Source organism: Silene latifolia, chromosome Y (assembly GCF_048544455.1).
Source record: "Silene latifolia isolate original U9 population chromosome Y, ASM4854445v1, whole genome shotgun sequence".
Classification (NCBI taxonomy): domain Eukaryota; kingdom Viridiplantae; phylum Streptophyta; class Magnoliopsida; order Caryophyllales; family Caryophyllaceae; genus Silene; species Silene latifolia.
This window is the reverse complement of record NC_133538.1, coordinates 198,759,645-198,779,117: the sequence shown is the minus strand read 5'-3', so window position 1 is coordinate 198,779,117 and position 19,473 is coordinate 198,759,645. Positions and strand designations below refer to the sequence as shown.

The window sequence follows — 19,473 nt, the reverse complement described above, 5'->3', positions numbered from 1 at the left end:
TGTTAATCACATCATTTATTCATCATGTTTTGCTTTGTTAGTATGATTGACAACCTTATTAGCATGTTAAACTTGATCATGAGTGAGTAGTCCTTTAGATAGGGTTAATGGGGAATTAGGGGAAACAAACATGGGGATTGATCTATACTTAATCTAATATGTTTTCATAATTAATTTGCTTGCTTGTTGTGATTTCAACCTATGCACATGTTATGTTTGATGAAATGCGAGCCTATGAATCCTTGCATTTTTTTTACCCATCTCTTATCTTTTCAATGAGGCTTGTAAGGCATAAACCAACTCGAGCCTCATTAGACCATGCATAGAGTTGACTAGGAGGAGACTAAGTCGACTTTTAGGTGTTGTATAGTCTAGACGACTTGGCTCCGGGACCTAAATCTTCCTAGGGATTGTAAGATATACACTAACTCGATCCCATCACAACAATAAGTGCTTGCTTCTAATTGAGAACATGTTTGTATGATCTATTTCCACGAATCCCCTATGAACCCATGACACCCTAGTGCCTTTAATCGATTGTTTACAACCCCTTTATTTGCTTTACTTTGTTTTTATTAATTTTGTTGATTAGTTTAGATTACATCTCATCTCAACCCAATTTGTGACACCCTAAGACATAGCTACTTGTAATTGAAAATCCTACATCAATACCCGTCCCTTGGGATCCGACCTTTACTTACCTCTTTACTAAAAGTAGTTTGTGAAGTTATAAATATTGTTTTGGTTGGTAGCTTTTGACGACGAGTATAAAACCCGAACCAGTAGGATTACAAGTCGTCATCTTAATAAGGTGGATATCTCTCACTATTAATATAGTGGCTTTCTTCTCTCTCAAATGAGGATAACTCTCACAATAATAATACTAATTATTGTGGATTAATAATATATGTTTTTTTTATTTGTGATTGATGAAATGAGCTCTCCAATCTCTCGTATTTATAGGCGATGATGGAGACTAGCTTACTACCTCCTTAAAGGCGAAAATGAATGTTTCTTGCACATTCATTCAGTGAAGGCATTTTGAGCATTGATAGAATGAACGCGTCAAGCTAATTTATTCAATGTATAAGTTTCACAAGGATTGAAACATCTCGTATTCATTTCATGTGTCAATTCCCTTAATTAAAGAGAGAATAACCCAACAAATCTCCCCTTCTCGACTTAATTGGAGGGCATCAATACACCGGAACCATCGCAACAATCATCGAATTTTTTAGTTGCAATGGCCTTGGTCATCATGTCGGACCAATTATTATCAGTGTGAACTTTATCAAGTTGAAGCTTCTTTTCTTCTAACACATCTCGAATCCAATGATTTCGAACATCGATGTGTTTTGATCTTGAATCGTAGGCTGGATTTTTAGCTAAATGAATAGCACTTTGATTATCACAAAGTAGAACATATTCTTCTTCCTTTTGACCAAGTTCTAGCAAGAAATTCTTCAGCCATAACATTTCCTTACAAGCTTCGGCGGCTGCAATATACTCGGCCTCGATAGTTGACAACGCAACACATTTTTGCAGTTTAGACTGCCAAGATACAGCTCCCCTTGCAAAAGTAGTCAAATAACCTGATGTCGATTTTTTGGAGTTGACATAGCCTACCATGTCTGCATCACAATAAGCAAAGGTTCGCTTTTTCCAAAACATAAGCATCTATTGCTCGTTCCCCGGAGATATCTAAATATCAATTTCACAGCGGACCAATGTTCCTTTCCGGGATTAGATAAATGGCGACTAACTACTCCGACTGCATAAGCAATGTCGGGTCTTGTACATATCATGGGATACATTAGTATGCCAACAGCGGAAGAATAAGGGACATTTCGCATCTCGAGCCTTTCATTCTCACTAACAGGACTTTGCTTCTTACTGAGTTTGATATGTCCAGGAAGTGGCATACTAACAGGCTTGGTATTGTTCATCTTGAATTTCTCAAGGACTTTCTCAATATATCTCTCTTGGGATAGCCATAAGAGTTTCTTCTCTCGATCACGAATAACTTTTATCCCAAGGATCTGTCTCGCCGGTCCGAAATATTTCATAGCAAATGATTTGCTTAGAGCTTTCTTAAGTGATGCAATTTTCAGCTTATCTTGCCCAACAATCAACATATCATCAACATATAATAATAGTATGATAAAATCACCACTTGCATACCTCTTCATGGAAACACAATGATCAGTCAGTGTTTTGTTAAAATCGTTCTAGGTCATGAAAGAGTCAAATTTCTTATACCACTGACGTGGTGCTTGCTTTAAACCATAGATACTTTTGTTTAGATGACATACGAGATTTTCTTTACCTGGTTTTTCGAATCCTTCAGGTTGCTCCATATAAATCTCCTCATCAAGATCTCCATGTAAGAATGCAGTTTTCACATCGAGTTGCTCAATCTCCAAATCTAAACTAGCAGCTAGACCCATTACAACTCGGATGGATGACATCTTCACAACAGGGGAAAATATCTCATCAAAATCAATCCCCTTTTTCTGATTGCCTCCCTTAACAACAATTCGAGCTTTGTATCGAGGTTTAGGATTGTTCTCTTCATTCTTGAGCTTGAACACCCATTTACATCTCAACGCTCGTTTTCCTTTAAGCAACTCCACTAGATCATAAGTGTAATTCTCATGCAAGGATTGCATTTCTTCTTGCATAACTTTCTCCCATTCTTCTTTATGATCGCTGGTTAGTACCTCTCGATAATTCTGAGGCTCCCCCACATCAACAATAAGTTCATACTCTTCTTCACTATATCTAGTGGATGAACGTCGTTCTCTACTGCCACGACGTGGTTCAGGTTGAACCTCAGTATTTATATCATCTGCTTAAAATTGTTCAGCATTCTGATCATGATTTTGTTATCTTTCTTCTCTCCCTACATCATCTGGTACCAAAAGGGATGGTGAAGAATCATCACGAACAATTATATGAGGCTGAGACTTCGAGGCTAAGACTTCTCAGACTCCTTGAGGTCTTCTATTGTTTGATCCTCAAAAAATACAACATCTCGGCTTCTTATGACCTTTCTTTTGACTGGATCCCATAATCTATAGCCAAATTCATCTTTGGGTCAGCCAAGGTAAATACATTGCCTGGTTTTTTAATCAAGTTTGGCCCGCTCGTCCTTCGGAATGTGGACGAATGCGCGACAACCAAATAACATCATGTGATCATAACATATCTTCTTTCTCGACCATACTTCATCTGGAATACCTCTATTTAAAGAGTTATATGGCGAGAGATTAATAATATCAATAGCAGTCTTCACAGCTTCTCCCAAATATGAGTTTGGGAGTTTTGCGTGAGATAACATACATCGAACTCTTTCACAAATAGTCCGGTTCATTCTTTCAGCTATGCCATTTAGCTGAGGTGTCTTCGGAGGAGTCTTTTCTAGTCGAATGCCAAAAGACTTGCAATAATCTTCAAATGGACCACGGTATTCACCACCATTATCAGCACGGACGCACTTTAACTTCTTACCCGTCTGACGTTCCACCATGTCATGAAATTCCTTAAAGGATTGGAGTACCTGGTCTTTAGTTTTCAATAAATATAACCAAACTTTTCTCGAATGATCATCAATAAAGGTGACAAAATATGATGCACCTCCTTGAGATTTTTCCGTCATAGTGCAAACGTCACTATGAACCAAATCTAGGATATAGTTTCTTCTAGATGGCGAACTGGATCTTTTAAATGAGACTCTATACTGCTTTCCAGCTAAACAGTGTAGGCAGGGATCAAGAGATTTACCTTTCACCTTTGGTAATAGGTCTTTTTGTGAGAGAATTTGTAATCCTTTCTCACTCATATGCCCTAACCTTTTATGTCATAGCTCCAAGGAAGAATTATCATGAGCAATATTTGCCTCCCCCTTGAGTAGGCTCCCATGGGTGAAATATAAGGTACCTTCTTTCTTGCCACGAGCGATAATCATGTTACCATTGTTAAGCTTCCACATTGCAGCACCAAAGTAATTCATATACCCGTCGTCATCAAGTCTACCAGCGGACATTAAATTAAGCCGCATATCAGGTACATGTCTCACATCCTTCAACATGAGCTTACAACCGGTACTAGTCACCAATTGAATATCTCCTAAGCCAACAATTTTGCTTGTGACTTAATTTCCCATTTTCACCGTACCAAAATCTCCTTTCTTGTTGGATGAAAATAACCATTCATGTGGGGTGATGTGAAATGAAGCACCTGAATCGACAATCCATAAGCTTTCATCAGAAGCTAAATTGAGATAATTGTCTTCACCGATTATAAATATATCGGTTTCTTCCTCAATAGCGACGACACTGGTGCTTGGCTCTTCTTTCTTCTTTGGGTTAATTTGATCTGGCTTGACCGTACCATTTTTCTAGTCTCTCTTCAGATTTCGACATTTGGGCTTTCTATGGCCCGATTTACCACAATAATAAGTGATATTGACTCTTGAACGAGGTTTGGATCGTCCTCTTGACTTGTCACGCTCCTTGTTTTTAGACCAATCACGTGTTTCACTTCTGCCTCTGTTTTCAACAACATTAACATCTGAATGTGTTGAAATACCACGCTCCTTTCTCCTTGCTTCTTCATTTAGAAGACTGTCAGCAACGACATCCATGGTGAGATTTCCTTCAAGGGATGAGTTACTGAGTGTAACAACTAAAGTGTCCCAACTCCCAGGAAGAGAGCTTAAAATCAATAGTGCTTGTAGCTCATCATCAATCTTCATATCCACCTTGGTTAACTGGTTTACAAGACCCTTGAAATTGTTCAAGTTTTCAATCATGCCTTGACCATCTTTATAATCTAACTTCACCAATCGTCTTACAAGAAGAGCTTTATTTCTAGGAGTTTTCTTTTGAATCATAAATTCAAGTTTTGTCCATAATTCATGGGCATTAGTGAAAGTAGCCACATGCTCAAATATACTTCGGTCGATATATTTACGTATCATAGCGACCGCTTTCCGATTAAGGAGATCCCAATCTTTGTCTGATTTTCCTTCCGGCTTGTCTTCACTAATGATAGGCTCATACAAATCTTTACAATATAAGTGATCCTCCATCATTGGTTTCCAATAGGAATAGTTATCAGCCGTGAGTTTAAACATATCACCATCATAATGAGTGACGGTAGTCTCCATAATAATACACAAGAAAATATAATGAGCCCACTAACGTGGCTCTGATATCACTGTTGGGAAAATCTCTTATTTCCTTCTTTGTGTAATTACGGGAAAATAAATAAAGTGAGTAAATTAAATTGAGACAAAGACACAATAGAATTTTTGGTTACGCGGAAAAACCCAAATAGGTAAACAACCGCGGGACGAGTAGTCCAATTCTTCCACTATAATATTTGTAGTAGGATTACAAGTCGTCACCTTAATAAGGTGGATATCTCTCACTATTAATAGTGGCTTTCTTCTCTCTCAAATGAGGATAACTTTCATAATAATAATACTAATTATTGTGGACTAATAATATATGTTTTTGTATTTGTAATTGATGAAATGAGCTCTCCAATCTCTCGTATTTATAGGTGATGATAGAGACTAACTTACTACCTCCTTAAAGGCTAAAATGAATGTTTCTTACACATTCATTCAGTGAAGGCGTTTTGAGCATTGATAGAATGAACGCATCAAGCTAATTCATTCAATGAATAAGTTTCACAAGGATTGAAACATCTCATATTCATTTCATGTGTTAATTCCCTCAATTAAAGAGATAATAACCCAACACAATCATACATCCAGCACCTACAATCCAAAGCCAAAAAATAGCCGATAGGGAGTATCAAATAATTGGCTTGCATGATACAGCAAAACAAAAATTCAAGGCATGGCTGAGTAAAACAAAACCAGGCCACTCTTGTAAGGAAGTCATATTGCCGACGGCATCACGGTTGGTAGCAATAAAAAGGCATCCTGGATTTTCACGAATGCAGAGGGTTGCATACCTATTGGTTAAACAGAGTCATTGAAATAAGAGAAGATAGTCGCACACATAAAACTTAAGGCACTGACAGATGAGATTAGACAAAAATTGTAGTGGGACTGGGAGAGAAACTTAAGAAAGAAGAAGATGATTTAACATGGACAACAAAAGTAATACTCTATTTTAAGAATGAACTTGATGAAAAATTTGATCATTTACACTCATTTTGTTCCACTTGTCATTTATAATTGGTCCATTCCTCTTTCCTTGGTCTTTGTGCCAAAACAAAAGGACAATAATTGACCGGAACGGAGGGAGTAAAAAGAAGCAGAATTTGGACGTTGGACATAGGATGGAAGCTTGACAAAGAAAGAAGACGAAGTATTGAACAAATTTAAATTCTAAAAAAAAAAAAGACAATAACCATCCTTGATAATCTTACTGAAGTTTATAGAGACTAATGTACTGGTCTAGTCCGGCCACAACAGCTCCAACCTGTAATGCAATTAATTAGATGTCAAAAGTTAAATTAAATTAAAAGGGGGGGGTGAGGAGACAGTAAATATAGGTTGGATGGGAGAGTAATTACAGTCTTGTCTTGAAGAAAGAAGCGGTTTTCTTTAAGTTCGACTGTCTTATTGGCATCTTCCAATAGAAATTTATAAAGGAGTGAGTAGGAAACAACGAGTACAAGTAGGTGGGAAATGAAGTAGTCAGTAATAGGAAATAAGAAAGATACAGGGCCGCCGAGGGGTGTAAAACCAGCTAAGTGGAGCTCCTCCAATATTCCTTCACAGCCAATTACATAAATGATAAACCTAATAATGGATGAATACGCTTGAGTATGAGTATAGGGAGAAAGCAAGCTATGATACGTGGATGAATGAAAGAAACCTTATTCTGAGAGGGAAATTGAATGGACTTCAAATATATAGCCGCAGCGAAAGAGGAGGAGAATATCTCGTCCTGAGCAACAATAACAACGCCATTTGACAATGAGTACTTGTTTTGGTAAAAAATTACCTAATAGTTGCTTCATTTTAGGTGGGTTAAAGCGGTCTACTGTTGGTCAATTTTAAGGTAATGAGATTGTACTTGCAAGTTGACAGAACAAAATAAAGAATGCAAAAAAGTAAAGGACACGAGAAATTGGTGACGCGGAATACCCGAATGTGGGAAAAACCGCGGGGGGAGTCGCAATTCCGCCAAATGTATGCACTATAACTTCTGGGGTACTGAGGAGGAATAACGTAATGATACAATTATGACGGAAATAATGACTAATGCTCTTGTATGATGACGGGAGGTGTTTTTCTGGAGTGAAGACTTGGAGTATGAGTGAATGATTGAATGAATCCTGCTGCTTTGCCTTTGCTTTGTATTTATAGCCACTTTCTTTGACCCGCTCCTCCTTAACGCCTACGCCCTATTTCTGCTCTACTTCCCTCCTTTTTCTACTCAACCACCCCCTTTTTGTGGAGTTTGTTGTGTTGACTGAGTAGTGGGCTTGACTTGGTTGTGCTTTTTTGTTGAGATATTTATGAAGCCATGTCATCAATCCTTTGCTAGCATTTTTGTCCACTCGTTTGTCGCCACGTCATCGAGTAAATTTGTGGTAGAAAATTACCCAAACAATTACCCCCAAAGTAATAGTCGTCACTTACCCGTGTAATGTCGGGAATTACTTTAACTCTACGACCCTTCTCGGCTTCCCTCGTTGTTTTGGATGATAGTGCTGATGTTCCCATGTGGCCTCAGCTGGAACAATTCCTCCTTGACTGAGAGTCTCGTTGGTGCTGAGGATCAGGAGCGTACTTGGAAGAAGCTGCTTCTGGATGCCTTGGTTTTTGTCACTTGGGAGTCCAAGATCCAGCGTATGCGGGAGTTCGAGGCTGGGGCGCACACCGTTTGGAATTTGGCGGGGGAGGAGAGGCTGTTTGTTGTGGCTTTCCTCACCAAGCCAGACTTCAACATTGTCCACGAGCTGATGGCTGAGGAGGAAGAGGCGCTTGTTGCAGATGAGGATGTTCATGCTGTGGGGGTAATGCGTGTTGAGGAGGATGTTCCTAACTCTTCTGCTACCCTCGCTTCTATAGTGCCTGTTCTAGATCAAGCGGATTAGATGAGGGAATGTCCTCTTTGGCCTCAGCTAGAACAGTTCCTGCTTCCTGCCACGGCCCAGAGTCTGAGCACCAAGCCTATGTCTGAGATGCTTAGATGTCTTAGTTGAGACTGCCTTCGCTGTAAGTACAATTGTCTCTGTTCTTATTTTTGTTCTTGCTGAGGGTGGTTGCTCATAGATGTTGTTTCTCTTCTTGTAGAGTCTTCAGCTGAACTTGTTCATCCGCAAGGAGGCTCCTCGTCTGATGGGCCAGGTAACCAACCTCAACCAGCGGATTGCTGATCTGGAGGCTAAGCTCACTACTGCCGCCGAGGAGAAGAGCACTGCCCATTCACAACTGGCACAAACTTAAGCTCAGCTGGTAAAGGCACAGAGTTCCAACTCCTCCTTAGCTGATAACCATGCTGCTAGGGAGGCGGGTGTTTCTGCTGAAGAAGTGGTGCATGTGGAGAAAGACGTCCCTGATTCTGTTGCTGTTGTTGTTCCTGGTGAGGTGCCTGTTCCAGATCAGGCTGATTAGACGAGGGAATGCCCTCTAGTTAATTGTAATTTGTTGTTTTTTGGCCTTAGCCCTGTGTGGCGTTTGGCTTAGTTTGAACAATCGCTTGACTTTTGCTCTTGCTCCCTTCTGGGGGCCAGTAATGTTTACGTTTTTTCTTTGTTATGTACTTACTGTGCGTACTGCGGTTTGTTTGTCATGCATGCATTGTATGTTGGCCGGCTCACTGTTCTGTTGGAGTGACTTTGGTGGTCCTGGGGTCTTCTGTCCTTACGAGATGTTCGGGCCAACCACGCGCACAATGTATGTCCTGCAAGAGGAATATTTTGCTGCTCCTTTTTTGTTTCAGACTGCTGGGGATTAATTTCCAACTTAAAGGGTTCTCAAAAATCCAAAAAAGAAATAAATATCGCGAATGAGAGTGGATAAAAAAGGAAATTGTTTCAGGAGTAGGAAACTGTACTCCTTCAAATAGTAAAACCAAAAATTTAAAAGAAAACAACACTTATTCTGGGCCCTTTTTGCAAGAAATCTTAAAGATGTAACTCCCATGTTTTATTCCCTTAGCGCAACCTGTTGACAGATAACACTCGAGGGTGGAAAAAATAAGAATTTTAAAATATTTGAGAAGAATTTGAGAGTGTGTTTTAAGTTGTTACCCCTTTAGCAGTGCCTGACAGATCCAAGGTGGCTAACACGTATGTTCTGAACGAGATGCCTTATCGGGCAGATAATGTTCCTTCTGTGGAGCTGCAAAGAGCAACAATGTGATACATGTTCAGGCGAATAAATAAGAAGTTGGTGCCATAACTTAAAAGTTTTGGGTTTTCACTTCTCCTGTCGTACCACTGAGAAATAGGATTGGGGTTCCAGCGGGTGGATTCTGGGCGTTGTACCCCTTCAGATGAACATTGTTTCATTGTAAGAGATTTAGTTCAGGCGCTAACCACTACTACAAATCCAGGCAACTACAACGCCCATTTAACAACGATTATTCACGAAAATCACAATAGACGTTGTAGAATGTATGGCTCGAATTTTACTAAAATTAATTACAACGGGTATGGTTATAAAAACCGTTGTTATTAGTTTTAACAACGGGTAACACATGCGGAACCGTTGTTAATAATTTGGCGCAAAGTTAGTGAAAAGTAATCACAACGGTTACTTTTGTAACCCGTTGTTAAAACATATTTGACAACGGGTGTTTTTTACAACCGTTGTTAAAACATATTTGACAACGGTTGTTGATTTACAACCGTTGTTAAAACATATTTGACAACGGTTGTTGTTTAATAACCGTTGTCAATACCTTCCATACTATAAACCACACAAACACAAGTCTGCTGCAGCCACAAAACACAAACCTTAATACACAAACACAAACACAACAGACAAACACAAACACAAAACACACACTTTCTCATCGTCTCTTTCTCTCTTTCTCATCGTCGCTTTATCTTCTCGCCATCACTGTTGATTTCATCGTCTCTTACGTTCTGTAATTATCAGGTAAATCTCGCCGTCACTGTTAGTTTCATCGTCATTATTTTCTTTTTCTAATTATTTCTTTTGCATGTATGTGTTTTTATCGACCATTATGTTATTTGTTTAAATATTGTTCGCATAATTAGTTAGTAAAACAAAGAAGCAAGATGAAGAAGCAAGATAAACATAATTAATATATATATATATATATATATATATATATATATATATATATATATATATTTATAAATACATAAATTAAAAAAAAATTACATTAATAAAAATGCAATTCTTATATTTTCATAGAGGATCTTATTCTCCTCTATCATATCCGTCCTCTCCTCCTTGGCTATTTGGAGGTTTCATTCAGCATTTGTTATATCGTCATATAGCTGCAACTGCTGCTGCTCCGTCAAGCCATCTTCTTTGGCGTCCTTCAGTACGAATCGAGCATCCGCAAGGTAGCTCCCGAAACTTTCCTCAATATGGAGCAACCGGCGGATGAAACTGTTGTTGTTCTCGATCATAGTAAGAGTCTTAAGGATGATATCATTCATTTTGTTGGAGTTTGGAGTTTGTTTTGAAAGATTAAGTAGGGTTAATTTATTTGGAGTTTGTTTTAGCAGTTAGGGTTTGGAGATGTATATATTGAGATAATTGAAATGTTAGTTGGGATAATGCAATGTATTTATACTAAGTAATGTGTGGGTTGAGTTGTTTTTTAATTAATATATATGTTAGGAAGTTGTGCCATAATCATCATCATTTCTCTCAATGCTGCTTCAAATCTTATTACTAACCCTTCTCATTCCATATTGTTCGTTCATATGCACAGTGATGGTAGTAATAATGCATGCATCGGAATTATAACGGGCCGTAATTATACATGCATCTAGTAATATTTAATTTAATTTTTTTTTATTTTTTAAGAACAAACAACAACGGTTATTTACAAACAACCCGTTGTCTTTAGTTATAACAACGGTTTTGTATATTACAACCCGTTGTTATAACTTTCCCCTCAAAATTGAGTCACACTTTCCACAACGGGTTTTATACTTAAAACCGTTGTTAATATTTTTAACAACGGTTTCCTTAAGAAAACCAACCGTTGTTAAAACCTTTTACAACGGACGCTTTAACAACGTCCGCTTTTTTATATAACAACGATTTTTTACCTTTGTTATAGCCTGTATCTGTAGTAGTGAACGGCACAAGTTCAAAGTTTTATCGTATGCATGGTTATGTACCTTCTGAGGGTAGGACTTTTGTGGTTCAGCAGCTGAAACCTAAATGTAGTACTCCTTTAGGTGAGTAATGTTCCAGGGCTTATGTATGAGTTTTCATTCCATAATCATGAGTTTCTATGCTCCATTACTCACCACGCTTTCTACCTGGTACGGTCCTTCCCAGTTGTAGGCAAACTTTTTTGCCTGCTGGTCCTTGGTGTTCTGGAACACCTTTCTGAGCACTAGGTCTCCCACTTGTAAAGTTCTGATCCTTATGTTTCGGTTGTAGCTCCTGGAAGCCGCTTATTTCTAGGCTGCCATTCTGATCTGAGCGCTGGTTCTTAGTTCGTCCACAGTGTCCAGGTTGCTGGCCATTTCCACCTGATTCCTATCTTCTGTTATGCAATCGTACCTGTGTGTTAGTACTCACACTTCAGAAGGGATCACGGCTTCAGCTCTGTACACTAGACTGAACGATGTTTGTCCTGTGGCCACTTTGGGGGTGGTTCTGTCAGACCAAAGTACAAGGGGAAGCTCATCTGCCCATTTACCCCATATTTCCTCCAGTCTCTTTTTCAGGTTCTCCATGACAATTTTATTACTGGATTCCGCCTGTCCGTTTGACTGAGGATTTCTGGGGGTATATTTGAATAGTGCGATGTTCCACCTGGCACAAAAGGCCTCTGTTCTGTCAGACACAAACTATGCACCATTGTCACATATTATTTATGATGGAATGCCAAATCTGCATATGATGTTCCGCTTGATGAAAGAGATTACGTGCCACTCAAGGACCTGAGGGAACGCCTCTGCCTCTATCCACTTGGAGAAATAGTCTGTCATGGCAAGCATGTAGACCCTGTTTCTTGAGGCACGGGGCAGTGGTCCCACAATATCTATTCCCCATTTCATGAAGGGTCGCGGTGATATTATTGGATGCATAGGCTCTACCGGCTGATGGCTAACTGGTGCGTGTCTTTGGCATGCGTCACATTTCTTTACGTATTCCATTGTATCCTTGCGCATGGTTGGCCAAAAGTACCCTTGTCGAAGTGCTTTATTGGACAGGCTCCTACCCCCTGCATGATTTCCACATTCCCCGCTATGGATGTCATGCATAACAGCCTGTGCCTCCTGATTGCTCAGACAGCGCATGTAGGGTCCTGCTAGTGATCTTCTAAACAGTACGTTGTCAATCAGTACAAACCTGGAGGCTTTCATTTTAAAACTCCTGACTTCCTTATTATCAGCAGGGAGTACGTCGTTTTGTAACCAGTCGTGGTAAGGCTGCCGCCAATCTGGAGTTTCATCCTGGGCTGATGAGGTACACATTACCCCCGCTTTGTGTGTCCACTGGGAGTACGTGTGTTTGTCTGTTACATCGTGTTCCTGCTGGCAGACAGTTAGTTCTAACACATGTATAATGGGGACTGTAGAGATTACCCCAGGCTTGAATGTTGCCCCTAATGTTGCCAAGGCGTGTGCCTCAGCATTCTGATCTCTGGTGACCTGCTTGATGAAGAAGGTAGCGAAACGAAGTTTGAGATCCTTCGCCACTTTCAAGTAGGCTACCATTTTTGGAATCTCTGGCTACATACAAGTCATTCACATGGTTTACAATAAGTTGGGAATCGATGTATACTTCTATGTGACTGACTCGTAGGTCCAAGGCTAACTGTAGTCCCAAGATGAGGGCTTCGTATTCGGCTTCGTTGTTGGTTGCCTTGAATTCACACCATACTGCCTGAATAATATGTTCCCCTTGAGGTGAGTGTAAGACCAAGCCTACCCCCGTTCCCCTCATATTTGATGCCCCGTCAACGTACAGTACCCACCTTTGGTCACCCTTGTCCTCACTCAGGGTTAACACGTCTTTGTGAGCCTGAGGTTGGAGGGTTGGGCTAAAATCTGACACGAAGTCAGCTAGGGCCTGGGATTTGATAGTTGTTCGGGGTTCAAATTTCAGGTCGTACCCACTCAAGTGGACTGACCACTTAGCCATTCTACCCAACAGTTTAGGTTTTCTCATTATAGCTTTCAGGGGGTAGTTCGTGATCACGGAGATGGTGTGAGATTCAAAGTAAGGTCGCAACTTATATTAAGAAATAACAAGTGCTAAGACGAGTTTTTCTAGTGAGGTGTACCTGGTCTCTACAGGTAGCAGAGACTTACTGATGTAGTATACAGGTTTCTGTGCTCCCTCATGCTCTCGTACCAGTACAGCGCTGATTGCCACCTCCGTAACCGATAAGTACAGGTACAGGGGTTCTCCTGGTTCCGGTTTAGAGAGTAATGGAGGTGTGCTCGAGTAGCTTTTGAGTTCATCAAGTGCCTTTTCATGTTCCTCCGTCCACTCAAACCGCTTGCTCTTCCTGAGGATGTCATAGAACAGCCGACATCTGTCCGAGGATCTGGAAATGAACCGGTTCAGGGTTGTCACTCTCCATGTGAGCCTTTGCACGTCTTTTGGTTTCTGGGGGGATTCCAGTTGTAGCACTGCTCGGATTTGTTCTGTACTTGCCTCGATTCCCCTCTGAGTGACTAGATACCCTAAGAACTTTCCGGAAGATACCCCAAAGGTACACTTCAAGAGGTTCAGCTTCATGTGGTACTTTCTAAGTATCCCAAAGGTATTCTCCAAGTGGGTCATGTGTTGTTCTGCCTGATTTGGCTTGACCACCATATCGTCTATGTAAACTTTTATTGTTCTCCCAATCTCATCTTTGAATATTTGGTTTATCAGACGTTGGTAGGTCGAACCGGCATTCTTGAGGCCGAACGGCATTACGTTGTAGCAGTACAGGCCCCTCTCAAATCTGAAGGCTGTTTTCTCCTGATCATCCGGGTGCATTTTGATCTGACTGTACCCACTCCATGCGTCAAGGAAGGTGAGCAATTCGTGGCCTGCTATTGCATCCACCATTGCGTCTATGTGTGGCAATGGGAAGGGATCTTTTGGGCATGCTTTGTTCAAGTCCGTGAAGTCTTTTCATACCCTCCATTTGTTGTTCTTCTTGGGTACTACCATGACGTTAGAAAACCATTCTGGGTACTTGACCTCCCTGATCTTTCCTGCTGCTAGCAGATTGTCTACCTCTTGATTGATTACCTCGTTTCTTTCTGGAGCAAACTTCCTTCTTTTCTGTTGTACTAGCTGATAACTGGCGTCGACGTTCAACCGGTGTGTTATAACACTGGGGGTCAATACCTACCATATCATCGTGCGATCAGGCAAAGCAATCCATGTTACTACGTAAAAACGGAAGTAGCTATTGTCGGATACTACCTGTAAAATCTGCTCCAATCAGCATAGTTCGCTCAGGGTGTTGTGCGTCCAGATGTACTTCGTCGAGTTCTGCCTATGGGGGCTCGATGTACTCCCTCTGGACACACAGTCTCTGTAATTGTTATGCTGGTGGGCTCGCTGTAGGTTTGAGGGCATCCTTGTAATAGTCTCTAGCCTCTTCTTGGTCTCCACGTATTTCCTGTACTCCCCAAGATGTTGGGAATTTCAAGCTCTGGTGGTACGTAGATAGTACCGCTTTCATTTCATGAATCCATGGCCTGCCAATGATAATATTGTAAGTGGACGGGCCGTCGATGACCAGGTATCTCACCTGTTTGTTAATTCTTCCAGCGAATGTAGGAATTATAATCTCTCCCAGAGAATGTTTCGTTTCTCCACTGAATCCAACCATGGGTACCGCCTTCCCGAGCAGGTCTTTCTCGCTGAACCCCATGTTTTTCAGCGTTCCCAGCATTATGAGGTTGACGGAACTCCCGGTGTCGACTAGGACCTTCCTTACCATGCAATTTCCAATTGAGAGGGTGATAATCAATGCGTCGTGATGTTGTTCCCCCTCATCTTGGATGTCTGTCTCGTCGAATGTGACTGCTGGCAAGTCGTTCCTGCTGACGCGGCAGGAGGATTCTGGTTTGTCTCCCTTAGTCTCTGTTGCATGGCGCTTTTCTGCTGAATAAGTCAGCCCACATATCTCTGATCCACCTGTGATAACATTCACAACCTTGGAGTACAACGGAGGTGCTGAGGGGAGTACCTGCTCTGCTGTGTTTACCTTCCCGGACTTGGCTCCTTTTGGTAGTAAATGATCAAGGCAGCCTGCTCCGTGAAGGTGCTTTATCTCCTTGCGTAGGACTACGCAATTCTCTATGTTGTGTCCGATGTCGTGGTGGTATTCACATTTCTTGCTTGTATCCCTTCTGTCGTTCTCCCTGGGTACCGGCTTTTTTTTGCCACCTCACTCTCTGTCCGAGCTTCGTCAATGCCTTCAATACTCTGGCGATTCCTATGGTGAACTCGTACTCACTTAATTTGGGGGGCAAGTTAGCACTTTCCGTCCAATCGGTGTCTCCTGAAACTTTGTTCACGATGTTCTTGCTGTACGGTTTAGATCTTTCACTTTTCTTTTCTGTGGTGATTTTTCTGTTAGTACGTTCTGTGTCGTAGACATCCCTCATGGATTCGTCCTCCTCAAGGCGCATGACAGCCACTGCCTTCTGTTGTACCTCCTCGAAGGTGGTACACGGGTACTTGGTGAGTTCCCTGTATAGATCTTAATCGTGGTGAAGTCCACGCCTAAATGTTTCTACCGTTGTGGGTACGTCGCATTTTGGGATGGAGACTTTTTCTATGTTGAACTTATTCAGGAATCCAGAGTGGATTCCTGAAACCTCTAGACTACCCTGTATAGGTCAATTGTTTGTTTTTCTAGCTTGCGACTGCTGGCGAATTGTTGGTTAAAGGCATTAACCAGATCTGTGAATGTGGATATAGACTTGTTGAGCAGGCTCACGAACCACTGTAGCGCTGCCCCATACAAGGTTGACCCAAAGCCCTTGCACATGTATGCTTCCTTGAGGGGACTAGTTGTTGTTACTACCATCATTTTCTACTTGTACTGGTTGAAGTGGTCCAATGGATCAGTTGTCCCATCATATAGGGTCATAGTTGGCGGAATGAATCCTTTCGGTACACTGACGAGTACTATGCTGTCCACAAAGGGTGAGTCTGCATAGCTTTCTGGTGTTGCTATCTCCATGGGACTAGGCATTCCTGGTACTTTACTGATCATAGCCCTAAGCTCTTGCAGCTGCTGCTCTACTGAGGTACTTACTCCCACAGGTATGTTGTAGACTGGCGAATAGAAGCCAAAGGGACTGCCGGTTACTGGTGTACCTCCTGTGGCGTATGGCGGAACGACGTAGCCGCTAGGCAGCGAAGTTGCGTTCATAATAGGCCTAAACTGTGCACCCAAAGCCTGCTGCGCATACATGCTTGTTCCTGTGGGAGAACTGTTTGCAAATAGTTCGCCTTGGGTGTTCCCTAATACGGGCGGTGTACTGCTGAATGGTGAGGGAAACTGGGTGTTAAGGCTCCGACCCCTACTGGGGTGATTGCCCCTACTGTCGTTTCTGTTGGTGACATCGTCCTTGGTGGTGGCGTTACCCCCTGGTGGTGATTATACCCCCGGAGGAGGCATCATCATTGGCTTCTGCGGTACCCCCGGTGGTGATACCACTCCCAAATCTAGCCTGGTTACCAAGTTTTGTGGAAAGATTTTTCCCTGGCTCCTCTTGAGCGTTTCCCAATCCGGTGTATGCTCTGACGTCTGTGGGGGTACTCTCTTCTGGGATACTGCATCCATCCTGTCTTTCAAGGCCCAGTTGTCCTTTTGCAGGATCTCATTGTCCTTCTGTAGGCTCTCCACAGCACGGTGCAAAGTGTTCATGCCTTGGAGTAGCTGTTGTAAGGCCTCCGGCGGTGCTGATCTAACTGGGCTACTTTCCCTGCTGGACTTCATCTGGGCAGGTACTCCTGACACCTTACTTGCGCGCTCTGCCCCCACATCTGTGGTTCTGGGTGACTGCGGGGGTTTGGCTGGTATTGGGGTTACCTTTGTCGGCTAGCTGGTAGTAATCGCCCTGCTGATGAGAGCCGCTGGCTCTACCGTTCCTGTTACGGCTGAATGGTCTGGGCCATAGGCTGGGTGGTAGAACCTGACACGCTGGAGGTAGAATTCGGAGCGTGGGAGGTACTCTAATTGGATCCTGACATGCTGAACGTATTGTTGGGAAGGTTGACTTTATAATATGACCACTATGCCCCACGGTGGCCACCAAACTGTTTTGGTAAAAAATTACCTAATAGTTACTTCGTTTTAGGTGGGTTAAAGCAGTCTATTGTTGGTCAATTTTAAGGTAATGAGATTGTACTTGCAAGCTGACGGAACAAAATAAAGAATGCAAAAAAGTAAAGGACACGAGAAACTAGTGACGCGGAAAACCCGAATGTGGGAAAAACCGCGGGGGGAGTCGGAATCCCGCAAAATGTATGCACTATAACTTCTGGGGTACTGAGGAGGAACAACGTAATGATAAAATTATGATGGAAATAATGACTAATGCTCTTGTATGATGACGAGTGGTGTTTTTCTGGAGTGAAGACTTGGAGTTTGAGTGAATGATTGAATGAATCCTGCTGTTTTGCCTTTGCTTTGTATTTATAGCCACTTTCTTTGACCCGCTCCTCCTCATCGCCTACGCCCTATTTCTGCTCAACTTCCCTCCTTTTTCTACTCAACCACCCCCTTTTTTGTGGAGTTTGTTGTGTTGACTGAGTAGTGGGCTTGACTTGGTTGTGCTTTTTTGTTGAGATATTTATGAAACCATGTCATCAATCCTTTGCTAGCATTTTTGTCCACTCGTTTGTCGCCACGTTATCGAGTAAATTTGTGGTAGAAAATTACCCAAACATACTGCTACATTTTCAATTAATTAATTAAAAGAAAGAGGAAACCTGGGAAACGGAAATGCCGAGACAAAGGAACTTAGCGGCATATTGAGATCGTGATTTGGTGGAATTGTTCGTGACAAAGGATTTAGAACGGAGGAAGTGTAGCGTCTCGGATACGCCATCGATTAGTTGGTCACCCTGTTGGATTTATGTCCAGAGTCCAATTAAGGTAACCCGGTTTATATTCTACGTAACCGTAACGTTTTGCTAAAAGCCGCTTACGGACCGAGTCTTAAATGAGTTTAAGGATTCGTATAGAATTATACGGGCCCATTGGGTCTCACACAAGATGAATACGGTGTTTCTTATTTATATGGAAATAGGGTTCTAATTAGATTAGGCCCAGCTCCGATTAAGATAAGGGTTTGATTAGGAAACTGAGTTATTACTCCCCTATATATAGAAATATATGAGAGTCAGTTTCATCCATCCTATTCTCTCTATGAGAAATAACAAACCCTACCTTGTGTACTAGCATACAAATCGCATCTCCTATTCATACGTGTGGATACTAGTGGAGGCACTACAATTGGGGTGCTCGTGATTATTTGTAGCAGTTGGGTTATTCTGATCCGGTTCTTATTTTTTTTATTTGTGGATATTATTTGCTCCCGTATTAATTCCGCTGCGAGGTAATTCGATTGCCCTCTTTATTTAGTTTAATTCTGATTTCTAACATGCATATGGTTCTGGAGATTTATCTATTAAAATCGTTTTAAGGACCGACAAATCCCTTCACACCCTTCCAAATAACTCCTTCGCAGTCGAATACAAATGCGTCAACCGATTCCATACATCCGACATGGCATGAATCACCGAACCCGCACTCAGGCAGCTCACTCAAGAATGGGACGGCAGTGGTCCGCCGGCAAGCTCGTTCTGATCTTGGTAAAGAAGCCGTGCTTTCTGCTCCAAGACGCTCACTCTCTCCATCTCTCATCTTCAAACTTGGCTAAACTACCAAATTGGTAAAAAAAGTTTGGGTTGTTGGACGGATTGGTAAAAAAAAGTCTCAGTTGGGACAAATTGGTAAAAAAGAAATTGGGTGTAGGACGAATTGGTCCAACTATAGAATGTCATGACTAAGTAGACAAAGCAAATCAAATTGTTTGAATGACAATTAGGGGGAAATTTTAGTGAAAGTGACAACACAAGGGGAGGCAATACAATTCATTTGGTGGCAAAGTAAATTTTGTATATGAACATGCTTATTGGCCGAAGATGCATGCAACTATGCAAGGGTATGTTGGTTTTCAATTGGTGCTCAACCAGCAATTGCCCAACCATCTGATGAAACGTTGTCCAAGTAAATTCTGTAGTTTCTGTCATCACACACACAGAGAAAACTATATACT

The 19,473-nt window shown here is 41.6% G+C and overlaps 1 protein-coding gene across 1 annotated transcript; it reads right to left on the bottom strand.

Annotated features, from left to right (window-relative positions):
- Positions 1 to 5,744: 5,744 nt before the first annotated feature.
- LOC141629797 (phosphoglycolate phosphatase 2-like) lies at positions 5,745 to 19,058 on the bottom strand. Its single transcript, XM_074442741.1, has 8 exons — positions 18,858 to 19,058; positions 18,122 to 18,256; positions 6,860 to 6,932; positions 6,707 to 6,776; positions 6,556 to 6,616; positions 6,409 to 6,461; positions 5,891 to 5,988; positions 5,745 to 5,788 (listed from the first exon to the last, which is right to left on the bottom strand). Exons 1-8 carry the CDS (start codon positions 19,056 to 19,058, stop codon positions 5,745 to 5,747), a joined length of 735 nt encoding a protein of 244 aa, XP_074298842.1.
- Between the last annotated feature and the right edge of the window lie 415 nt (positions 19,059 to 19,473).